We start from the raw sequence: 12,800 nt of genomic DNA, 5'->3' as shown, positions 1-12,800 counted from the left end.
CAGAGGTGTCTATGGCAGAGGAAGAGATCCACATGGGTTTGAAAACCCACTACAGGCATCACCTGTAGAATGAATCGAAGATGACATTGAGATGTAACCGTTATTGTATGCCAGCTCAGATTTAGTTGTTTTTTTTTAGTTTTGTAAGGTTGGTTTTGATGCAGAAAAAAGAGTTATGGGTCAGGTTAGGGTTCAAGGACAGGGATATGGGAGAATTAGAAGTCAGGCCAGAGTCAAAGTCTTTGTTCTGCGTTCAAGTCTTGAATCTCCATCAACTTGGGTTTCCAAAACCTGAAGCCAACTCTGGTGTAATACATACAGATTACTGGAGGAACTCAGCAGGTCAGACAGCATCTGTACAGAGGGAAATAAACAGTCGACGTTTCTGGCTGAAACCCTTCATAGGACTGCTGGTGAGGTTGGGATTGGTACAGAGAGACTGGAGGGTGGTGCATTCAGAGTGGATGGGGTTAGAATAGGTGTGCGGAGTGGTAATGTCGACATGGTTGATGTTTCATCGTCAGTTAGAGGTGAAAAGATCCAGAGTGGGCAGAAGGCCAGGGTGGGTGTCCTAGAGGAGAAGGAAGGTTGAAGATAGGAGAAGGTGTCATCAGTGGGTGGTGAGGAATCCTTGCTGAAGGAGAAGGCCTGGTGATGAAGGTGATGGAAGAAGGGCACGATGTAATGGTAGGCACAGAACTTATTGAGATGTGGGCACGAGGGGACAAACATGCTGAGGATAGAATGGTCTGTCTCAAAGACAGTAAGGATGGAGGGGATGGCAAAGGCATGTTGGGAGGGTAGAGGGTTGGAGGGGTCAGAGAAGAGAGGAGAGAGGAGGACAGGGGGTTTCAGGGAAAGTGGGGTTTGAGGGAGGCGGAAGCTCTAAGGAGTGAAGGGGAAACAAGGGGCAGAGGGGAGCTTGAGAGGGCGGGGGTGGGTGGGGAGTTGTGGTGGATGGAGAACAACGTAGAACCCGATGGAAGTGCCTGGAAGTGACGCTTTGGCCCAAAATGTTGACTGCCTATCTCCCTCCATAGATGCTGCCTGACCTGCCGAGTTCCTCCAGCATTTTGGGCACGTTGCTCTGGATTTCCAGCATATGCAGAATCTCCAATGTCCAGCTCGGGAGTATGGTGTACAGTTTTGGTTAGACAATTGTAGGAAAGACATCATTACGTGAGCAAAGCTGATTTATAAGAATGTTGACAGGACTTGAGGACCTGAGTCATAGGGAGAGTTTGGACAGCTGTGGACTTTACTTCTTGGAGCAGAGGAAACTGAGAGGTGACCTTGTAGAGGTGTATACGCAGTAATCAGGAAGGATAGGGAGTCAATTCTTATTTTCTCTTCCTTTTTGTATTTGCATAATTTATTGTCTTTTCCACACTTTCTGGTGTGGTCTTCCATTGATTCTATTATGGCTATTGGACTTATTGAGTATGCCTGCAAGAAAATGAATCCCAGGGTTGTAAATGGTAAAATATTTGTACTTTGATAATAAACTTGCTTTAAACTTTGAATTTTGGTAAGTTGTAGAGTCTTTGAAAGTGAGTCTATAGGTTGTGGATTCAGTCTAGTGTTGAGGGTTTTAGAGGGTGTGACAACAAACCAAGTATCAGAAGATTGATGCTGATAAGAGAGATAAGGGACACAATGGAGAAACATTCAAAATGCGAATAAGAGAGAAGAAAGAGTTTAACGAGAAAGAAACACATTTCAGAGTATTGACAGACCAGTTGCTTTGAACCTGAACTGTTTGAAGTTTGATGGACAGGCAATACCCCAGCAGGGGGATAAAAAGAACAGGTTCGCTAAGGCACGACACCACGAGATCACGAGATAACGAGACCCTGGAAGAGCGGTGTGCCCCCACAAGTTGGTAGAAGTTGCAGGTCTGGTTCGAGGGAACCAACCATAGACTGACAGGGTGAAAAGGGATGATCGGCGGGAACCTGGTGTGTGTATCCGCCCTTGCCTGGGTGCCGGGTTCACCGCGGAAGAACGGTCGTATCCGGAACGGAGGGGTCACAGTCGGTGACCACAGAAGACATAAAAGGGTTCGCCCGAAAGCTAACTGCGAAGAACATCAAAGGTCTGTTTGAATCAAAATTTGCATTCTCTCTCTCTCCAATGGCACAACAGCCATTACTGCGAACTGTACTAAGCTGAACTGAACTCTGCATCACTTGAGACCGACCATTTTACCCCTAGACTGTGATAGAGCTTGATTGATTCCTATTACCCTAGTTCTGTGTACACGTGTGTATTATCATTGCTAACCAGTTGCATTTACATCCTTACAATTAGAGTACTGTGTTGCTTATTTCTTTAATAAAACTTTATTAGTTTCTTTTAAACCAGACTCCAACTAAATGGTCCATTTCTGCTGGTTTGGCAACCCAGTTACAGGGTACGTAACAAGGGATACGGGTCAAATTCAGGCAAATGGGACTAGCTTAGATTGGCATCCAGGTTAGCATGGATGAGTTAGGCTGGACAGCCTAGTTCTATGCTGTGTAACTCAATGTCCCCTAAGGAGGACCTTCAATCTGCCCCCTCCTCCAGCCTTAGGAAGAGCACTGGGCTTGTTCTCCCTTAATTACCGTGCGGTAAAATCAAGGTGATTAAAATGATTAAAGCAGCCGATTGTGTCATCACCAATTAACTGGACTCTGACCACTTGAACTCGTTGCTCAATCACACTTTAATACTTGTGCACAAGGAGCACAGCTCAGGTCTAAAGTAGAGAGCTCCAGGACATATCTGGTTGGAACACCACAAGTCTAGCAGGTGGCGGTAATGCACTGAAAACTGGTTGCCAACTACCATAAAACAAAAAAGAAGGAGAAGAGCACCGCTCAGCTGCTGTCACCAAACTGCTCTGAAGGTTGAGCAAAGAGATACCATTTTTACACAGATTTTGTATACAAATATTGATCCAACAGAACTCTTTTGCAGATCTGAATCCCATCATTTTCATATTTCAGTACCAACCATGATATATATTTCAGGTGTTAATAACCAATTAAATCTAAGTGTTAAAGGTCAGTCATACTTGAGAACTAGTAAAGTAATTGTCCAATAGGAAGTGCTGCCGCCTTTGTCTCTTTACCTTGTTTTGGTATTCTCAGTGGCCTTGGTCCCCAGGCTTGATCAGAAAGGCCGTATAAGAGTGGGGCTTTCAAAGACTATTGTTATACTGGGTGACTGCACTATGTCTGCAGATGGTCGCTGTCAGCTTATCATCTGACTGTTGCCTTACCGAACTTCCACACGTAGAAAGGCTGTACAAAGTGTCCACCTCTGTTCTGTCAGCACAGCATTTTAACCCTTGTTTTGCTGCAATTTCCATACTGAGAGAAATTACTTCCTCTGGCTGTTTCCATTCAGGATGAGGCAACATGGACTTCAAATTAAAACCAGATGTGTTGCCAAGAAGAAGGTCTTTATAGAATGTGCAGTAGGTTTCTGGAAGTCACTCTCCCAAATATTCTTGAGGTTGAAAGGATCTACCAAGAAGGTCAAAGATGAGATTGATGGATAAACGGTTGGTCAGGGGTATTATAAAGATTAAAGATTAGGTTTATTTGTCATATGTACATCAGAACATTCAGTGAAGTGCGTCATTTGCACCACTGGCCATCCTTGTCTGAGAATGTGCAAGTTTGGCAGTGTTTCTGGCACCAACTTACGAACGCTAAACCGTATGTCATTGGAATGTGGCAGAGGACCTGGAGGAATCTCATGCGCTCACAGGGAGAACGTATAATCTCCTGACAGAGAGCATCGGGAATTGAATCCCGATCCGTTATCGCTGGCGCTGTAAAGCTTCGTGCTAAATGCCTCGCTGCCTCGTTGTAGCCATGGTGACAATGCAGGGGTCACAAAGGCACCAGAGACGGCCGATGCTGGAACCTGGAGCAACAGACGATCTGCTGGAGAAACTCAGTGGGTTGAGCAGCATCTGTGGGATGGTGGGCATGAATGATATGCACCGGCAACGTTTTAGGTCAAAACCCTTTGTCGGGGCAGCATAGATGGGGTGTATTGAACGGCAGAATGGTAAGACCAGCTTGTAAGACCAGTCAATAGTCTGGAAGGCAAAGAGTTAAAGGTGAAACAGAGAGAGCTCCCTATTCCCAATTCATTACAGCTCTAATTAACATACATTACACCATCTTATTTAAAAGATTCAATGTGCGAGGTTTGGACAGAAAATCGATGCTCTTTACCACAACATTGTGTTATGTTTCACCTCACTGTACTGCATGGAACAATAGTAGCTACAGGCATTTTTTGCCGAGCAAACGGCTCTCTCATGCACTGCCCCAATGAAGTAAAAATAATACATCATATACTTAATAGTATGGCATGTTGTTCTAATGCTACTTAATTACAGAATTGTTAGGTGCTGAATGACTTTTATATATATAAAACACCATCCAGTACTTCAGGACATTGCAGAGTACAAGAACCAATTAAATACTTTTGAAATGTGTTCATTTTTACACTCAATGGCCACTTTATTAGGTACACCTCTGCTCCTGCTCGTTAATGCAAATATCTAATCAGCCAATCATGTGGCAGCAACGCAATGCACAAAAGCATGCAAACATGGTCAAGAGGTTCACTTGTTGTTCAGACCAAACATCAGAATGAGGAAAGAAATGTGACCTATGTGACTTTGACTGTGGAATGATAGCTGGTGACAGATGGGGTGGTTTGAGTGTCTCAGAAACTGCCGATCTCCTGGGATTTTCGTGCACACACTGTCTCTAGAGTTTAAAGAGAATGGTGTGAAAAAAAATTCAGCGAGCAGCAGTTCAGTGGGTGAAAACACCTCATTAATGAGAGAGGTCAGAGGAGAATGGCCAGATCGGTTCAAGCTGACAGGAAGGTGACAGTTGCTCAAGTAACGATGTGTTACAACAGTGGTGTGCAGACAATTATCTCTAAATGCACAACACAGGCTCCAGCAACAGAAGACTACAGACATGCACTCATACGGTGGCTACCTAATAAAGTGGCCACTGAATGTATATAACACCATCCAGTGCCTTGGGGCATTGTAGCGTGCTAGAGCCAATTAAATACTTTAAATGTGTAGTCATCTTTATAATTTAAAAAAGGTGGCAACAAGCTCTTTATAACAAGCTCCTGCAAACAACCATGAGGTGTGACCAGATTAGATGGTAGGTAATGTTGATTGAGAGAGGAATTTCGGCTGGAGCACAAGGGATAACTCCACTGTTCATCCAGAATAGAGGCTTTGGATCCTTTCAATGTCCCTATGTACAAAGTGAAGGTCTCAGTTTAGCATCTAATCTGGAAGGGCTTCGCTACACCTGGAAATCAACCGGTTAACGTAGACCAAAATAATATAAAGTAGCGCTGTTAGAAATTGGCTGAGATGGCATTATGAGCATCCCTGAGTCATGGCTGAAAGAAGATCATAGTTGGGAGCTTAACGTCCAAGGATACACATTGCATCAAAAGGACAAGCAGGCAGGCAGAGGGGGTGGGATGGCTGTATTGGTAAAGAGTAAAATCAAATCCGTAGAAAGAGGTAACATGGAATTGGAAGATGTAGAATTGTTGTGGGTAGAGTTAAGAAACCGCAGGGTTAAAAAGTCTCCGATGGCAGTTATATATAGGCCTCTGAATAGTAGTCAGGATGTGGGATACAAATTACAACAGGAGATAGAAAAGACATGTAAGAAGGGCAAAGTTACAACAATGATGGGGACTTTCCATATGCAGGTAGATTGGGGAAGTCCAGATTGGAGTTGGATCTCAAGAAAGGGAATTTGTAGAATGCCTACGAGGTGGCTTTTCAGAGCAGCTTGTGGTTGAGCCTTTTCGGGGAAAGGAAATTCTAGGTTGGGTGATTGTGAACGAACCAGATTTGATTAGGGAGTTTAAGGTGAAGGAACTCCTAGGAGGCTGTGATCATAATATGATAGAATTTGCCCTGCAGTTTGAGAGGAAGAAGATAAAGTCAGATGTATCAGTATTCCAGTGGAACAAAGGAAATTATAGAGGCATGAGAGAGGAGCTGGCCAGTTGGTTGAAAGGGGACATTAACAGGAATGACAGCAGACAGCAATGGCTGGAGTTTTGTGGGAAATTCAGAAGGTGCAGGATAGGTACATCCTAAACATTGAGAAATATTCTAAAGGGAGGATGAGGGAACTATGCTGACAAGGGAAGTCAAAGACAGCAAGAATGAAGGGAAGTTAGAGAATTGGGCAACTTTTAAAACTCAACAGAAGGCAATTAAAAGGCCATAAAGTTGAAAAGATGAAATATGAAGGTAAACTAGCCAATAATATAAAATAAGATACCAAATGTTTTTTCAGACATGTACTATAAAGAGTAAAAGAGAGGGGAGAGTGGGTATCAGACTGCTGGAAAATGACGTTGGAGTGGTTGCAATGGGGGCAACAAAAATGGTGGATGTTCTTAACAAGTATTTTGTGTCAATCTTCACTGTGGAAGACTTTAGCAGTTTGCCAAAAAATTGAGAGTGTCAGGGGCAGAAGTGAATGTGGTTGCTCTTACTAAGGAGAAGGTACTCAGGAAATTGAAAGGTCTGAAGGTAGGTAAGTCAACTGGACAAGATGGACTACACCTTAACGTTCCAAAGGAGGTAGATGAAGATATTGTGGGGGCATTAATAATGATTCTTTGAGAATCACTAGATTCTGGGGGACTGGAAAATTGCAAGTGACACTCCACTCTTGAAGAAGGGAAGGAGGCAGAAGAAAGGAAATTATAAACCAGTTAGCCCGACCCCAGTGGCTGGGAAACGTTTCAGTCAATTATTAAAGATGAGGTTTTTGGGAACTTGGAGGCACATGATACAATAGGCTAAAGTCAGCATGGTTTCCTTCAGAGGAAATTTTGCCTGACAGATCCGTTGGAATTCTCTGAAGAAATAACAGGCAGGAGAGACAAACGAGAGTCAGTGGATGTTTTTTGTTTGGATTTTCAGAAGGTCTTTGACAAGGTGTCAAACATGTGGCAGCCTAACAAGATAACAGTCCATGGTATTACAGGAGATATACCAAAATGGATAGAAGATTGGCTGACTGTCAGGAGGCAATGAATGGGAATAAAGGGGGCATTTTTCTGTTTTGCTGCTGGTGACTACTAATGTTCCACTGTATTTGGACCACTTCTTTTTATGTTTTATGTTAATGATTGGGATGATGGAATTGATGGCTTTCTGGCCCATTTTGTGGATGATACAAAGATAGGTGGAGGGGCACATAGTGTTGAGGAAGCAGGGAGTTTGCAGGAGGACTTAGGCAGAATGGGAGAATGGGCGAAGAAGTGGCAGATCAATTATAGTGCAGGGAAGTGTATGGTCATGCACATTTGTAGAAGAAATAAAGGTATAGACTATTTTCTAAATAGGAAGAAAATTAAAAAATCAGAGGGATTTCAGAGTCCTCATCCTTCATTAAAGATTACCTTACTGGTTGAGCTGGCTGGTGGCACAGTGGCATCAGCGCCGGACTTCGGAGTGAAGGCTCCCGAGTTCGAATCCAGCTGGCTCCCTTGCACGCTTTCCATCCGTGCTGGGTTGAACGTCGAGCTAGCAACTTGGCCTCGTAAAAATAAGAAAGCCTTCTAAAAAAACTCCATCATGACGCCATCCCGATAACTCCACTCGGAGTTAAGGGCTTTGTTCTTTTTCTTGCAGGTTGAGTCAGTGGTAAGGAAGGCAAATTCAATGTTAGCATTCATTTTTGAGACAACTAGAATACAAATGCAAGGATGTTATGTTGAGGCTTTTTAAGTCACTATTCAGATTTCACTTGAAGTAGTGTGAGCAGTTTTCAGCCCCTTATCTAAGAAAAGATGTGCTGGCATTGGAGAGGGTACAGACATGGTTCATAAGAATTATTCCAGGAATGAAAAGGTTAATACATGAGGAGCATTTGATGGATCTGGTCCTGTACTTGCTGGAGTGCAGAAGAATTGGGGGGGGGGGGTGGATCACATTCAAACCTATCTAATATTGAATAAAGTGGATGTGGAGAGGATGATTCCTGTCGTGGGGGAGTCTAGGACCAGAGGACACAACCTCAGAATAGAAGGATGTCCATTTAGAACAGAGATGAGGAGGAATTTCCTTAGCCAGAGGGTACTGAATCTTGGGAATTCATTGCCACAAATGACTCTGGGGGCCAAGTCATTGAGTATATTTAAAGCAGAGGTTAGTAGGTTCTTGATTAGTCAGGGTATCAAAGGCTACGTGGAGAAGGCAGGAGAATGGGGTTGAAAGGGATAATAAATCAGCTATGTTGCAGTGGCAGAGCAGACACAATGGGCCGAATAGCCTAATTCTGCTCTTATGTCTTGTGGACAGGGTAGACTGCAAGAAACTATTACCCATATCAGAAGAAGATAAAGCTAGAGGGCATAGACATCTGGTAGAGGGGATATTGTACACCCACAGGGTGATGCCTACCAGAAATATATTGTCTCAGAGAGTAGTGGAGGCAGGGAGTTGCTGACAGTGTTTAAGAAATGTCTAGACAAGCACTTGAATCACCCCAGGCATAGAAGGCCAAGTGGAGAGATTAATTACATTGGAAGTGGACACGGTGGGCTGAGAGGTAATTTTGTATGACTCTCCATCTCTGAGTCTATGAACAGGAAATTCATCTGTGACCTAATCATCATTAGGAAGCAGCTAGGCATAATATTCCATGCAAAATAAATCACAGCTACAGACAGTGTCCGCAAAACTACACTCTTACCGATCTTGCTATTTTTATGTATTAAGAAAGATTGCAATATTTGAAGAATACATTTATGAAACACTGGTGCATTCAAACCAATTTTGCTGAAGATTTAAGAGGAATACTAATGAAGTATGAACTCTTCTGTGTATTTTAGACAGTACTCTTTGGGGATTCTGGCGTTGGAAAAACCTCCCTGTTGGTCAAACTGAGCCAATGCAATTTTCAAGGGCATCTGATCCCCACAGTCGGCATGGGACTGACGGTAAGCACTTGTGATATGTTCCATCTAAAATAATATTCAATAGATGGTAAATTGTTCATGGTCTGTTCTCAAACTGTTCACAGCAGTGCAATATGTAGAAGCTTCATTAGTGATGTTAGTATACTTACTTACTGACTATTACACCTCTGGCGTTTAGGGCACCTATGAAGGTCTTTCATCTCTGGCATGTTCAGGCCTTCCTTTGTCATGTCAGTAGCTTCCTCTTGCTTTTCATGACTGCCAGGAATACAATCACACTCAGATGAGGAAGGATTCTTCATTGCTGCTTCTGGAACAATTTTGTTTGACCAGTCAGGGTTGTTAGGCCTGAGCTGAACCCCTTGAACCTGGAGGACAGGTGGACCACTCTTTGTCTGACCTATACCCTTTGACCTGTTTGGCATGGGTGACCCTACCAAGAACCAAAGCCTAAAGCCCTGACTCCAGACAACATAGTTCTCCGAGTCATTGAGGCATTTAAGCCTTCAAACCATGACAACGTTGTGGTCCTCTTGGAGGGAAGTTCATCTATTCAAAGTAATTTTATCAAAGTCAAGGTAAAATTATTATCAAAGTGCCTATACGTCATTGTACACTATCTTGAGGTAAATTTTCTTGCAGGCATTTAGAGGAAAATAAAGAAATACTACAGTAGATATAAAAGCTAAACATAAGCAAGACTGAAGAAAGCAATCACACAAAAAAAGACAAAGTTCAAAGTAAATTTATTAGCAAAGTACATATATGTCACCAAATACAACACTGATATTCATTTTTTTGCTGCTTTCTTGTACCAGTCATCTTCATCATTATGTGCTGTGTTGTATAATGTAGGCGATCATGGTCTTGTGACCATGATTGCTCTTGGCAAATTTTTCTTCAGAAGTGGTTTGCCATTGCCTTCTTGCTGGGCAGTGTCATGACAGAACAGGTGACCCCAGCCATTGTGAATACTCTTCAGATATTCTCAGGCTTCAATGGTCACATAACCAGGTCTTGTGATATGCACCAGCTGCTCACACAACCATCCACCACCTGCTTCCATGGCTTCATATGACCCTGATCGGAGGGGGGCGATGGCTAAGCAGGTGCTCCACCTTGCCCCAGGGTGCTCTGCATGCCAGCCTTGCATCTCCTTTGGTAGAGACGTGTCTCCACCCTGCCACCCATTCTTGTAGCAGTGCTTCTTGTAAATGTGCTCAATGGCGTGGTGGCATTTGCCTGTGACAGACTTGTTTGCATCCACCCCTTTTTGTAGAACCCATGTATATCCAGAATATCATTGCTGAAGACTACTTGCTTCATGCTAATCCAGTATGCAAAAGTGTCAAGGGTAGAAATGTTAGCCACCCAGATACGGTAAGCAAGGGTCATTCTCAGATGTACTGTACTCATCTCCTTCCTTGTCCCCTGTCTCTCTTTGCCTTCTCTTTCCACTGCCCCTCCCCTTCTCTTCACATCTACTTTCCCCAATCTCCTTCCCCCTCCAGCCCACCACATCTCTCCTCTTTTTCCCCTCTCCACCCCCATCTGTCAAAGACCTCCAGCAACATTCCTCAGGATCCAATTTAGGTCTTTTTCAGTTGATCCGGGCTTGTGTTTACCAGGAACAGGTACCCAGCACTTCAGCTATCATAATGCAGAAAAGAAAGAAGTTTTGTTCCTGAACCGTGTTTTTCAAGGAGCATCTGAAGTCATCTCAGTCCCATGCCCAATTCCCACAAGTCCACAACTATCTTGCTTTCCTTAGACCTAGCCCACAAGCCAGTTAGTTCAGTATCTGACCTTCATAGGAAGAAAGAATGATAAGAAGTTAAAGAAAGCCAAGAAAGAAAGATTAGCTTTATTTGTCACATGTACAGTACATTGAAACACTCAGTGAAGTGCATCGTTTGGGTCATGGTCTGAAAGAAGTTCTTAGGACAAGACGTGCAAATCTTGCCGTTCTTCCAAAGTTCAGAGTAAATTTATTATCGAAGTACATAAGATTCATTTCCTTGCAATCATTCACAGGAAAGTAAAGTTATACAATACAATCAATGAAAAGGTACACAAAAAGACTGACCAGTAACCAATGTGGAAAATAAGACAAACTGTGCAAATGTAAATAAATAATACTCAGAAAATGAGTTGTAAAGTCCTTGAAAGTGAGTCCATGGGTTGTGGAATCAGTTCACTGTTGAGTTCAGTGAAGTTACCCACCCTGGTTCAGGAGCCTGATGGTTGGAGGGTAATGACTGTTCCTGAACCTGGTGGTTTTGGACCTAAGGCTCCTGTACCTCCTTCCCAATGGCAACAACGAGAAAAGGGCATAACCTGTATGGTGGGTGTCTTGATGCTGGATGCTGCTTTCTTGCATTAGCGTTCCTTGTAGATGTGCCCAGGGCTCTTCCTGTGATGAAACTGGGCTCTGTCCACCAGTTTTTGTAGACTTTTCCATTCTTGGGTATTGGTGCTTCCATACCAGGTTGTGATGGAATGTAGATGTAATGCTTAATATTTTTGAAACAATATGAGCATTTCTGAGAAAGTAGATTTTTCTACCATGATACAAGCATTGATATGCAGTTTGCGCAACGCTATTATTTCCTGATTATTATCTCTATTTCCTGAGGAGACTGAGGTCCTTTAACATCTCCCGGACGATGCTGAGGATGTTCTACGAGTCTGTGGTGGCCAGTGCTATCATGTTTGCTGTTGTGTGCTGGGGCAGCAGGCTGAGGGTAGCAGACACCAACAGAATCAACAACCTCATCCGTAAGGCCAGTGATGTTGTGGGGATGGAACTGGACTCTCTGACGGTGGTGTCTGAAAAGAGGATGCTGTCCAAGTTGCATGCCATCTTGGACAATGTCTCCCATCCACTACATAATGTACTGGGCGGGCACAGGAGTACATTCAGCCAGAGACTCATTCCACCGAGATGCAATACAGAGCGTCTTAGGAAGTCATTCCTGCCTGTGGCCATCAAACTTTACAACTCCTCCCTTGGAGGGGTAGACACCCTGAGCCAATAAGCTGGTCCTGGACTTATTTCCTGGCATAATTTACATATTACTGTTTAACTATTTATGGTTTTATTACTACTTAATTATTTATGGTGCAACTGTAACGAAAACCAATTTCCCACGGGATCAATAAAGTATGACTATGACTATGACTATTACAGGTCGGGGCATCAGGGTTCAGAGATCAGTTCCGGCATCCTCTTTATGAAGTATGTACGCTTGTGGGTTTCCTCCAGGTACCCTGGTTTCCTCCCACAGTCCAAAGATGTATTAATTAGTCGGTTAATTGGTCACTGTAAATTGTCCTGAGATTAGGTTAGGATTAAATAGGTGGGTTGCTGGGCCGTGGGGCTCATTGGGCCAGAAGGGCCTATTCTACACTGTATCTCTAAGTAAGTAAATAAATCCTGATGAGTTGCAGCTTTTGCAGAACAAGTATTGATGTAAACTGAACGTATAATGTAATTAGGCATCAGTTTTTGTCCTGACCAAAGGAAACAATGTGGTATAACTTCATTCGTCAGGACTTTTTCTGCTTTTATGTTTATCTGTATTCAGTCAGTGATCTGTGATCCGAAAGCTGATGGGAATCCAAAATAAAAACAGAAAATGCGGAAGCTCTCACAGGTGAGGCAGCACCTGTGGAGAAAAGAGAGATTTAATATTTCATAAGAACAAGAGTTTCTGCAGATGGTGGAAATCTTCAGCAACACACACAAAATGCTGGAGGAACTCGGTAAGTCAGGTAGCGTCTATGGACGGGAATAGGTA

The 12,800-nt window shown here is 43.3% G+C and overlaps 1 protein-coding gene across 1 annotated transcript in view; it reads left to right on the top strand.

The window, feature by feature from the left end:
* The window catches only part of LOC140203162 (ras-related protein Rab-26-like), a 486,870-nt gene that overhangs the window by 4,189 nt on the left and 469,881 nt on the right, over positions 1-12,800 (top strand). Inside the window, exon 2 of the mRNA XM_072269061.1 lies at positions 8,914-9,021. Within this exon, the coding sequence (XP_072125162.1) occupies positions 8,914-9,021 (108 nt within the window). The remainder of the gene's footprint in view (positions 1-8,913; positions 9,022-12,800) is intronic.

This window comes from Mobula birostris, chromosome 9, assembly GCF_030028105.1.
Source record: "Mobula birostris isolate sMobBir1 chromosome 9, sMobBir1.hap1, whole genome shotgun sequence".
NCBI lineage: Eukaryota > Metazoa > Chordata > Chondrichthyes > Myliobatiformes > Myliobatidae > Mobula > Mobula birostris.
The sequence above is the reverse complement of the archived record's forward strand: the minus strand, read 5'-3'. Positions and strand labels throughout refer to the sequence as shown.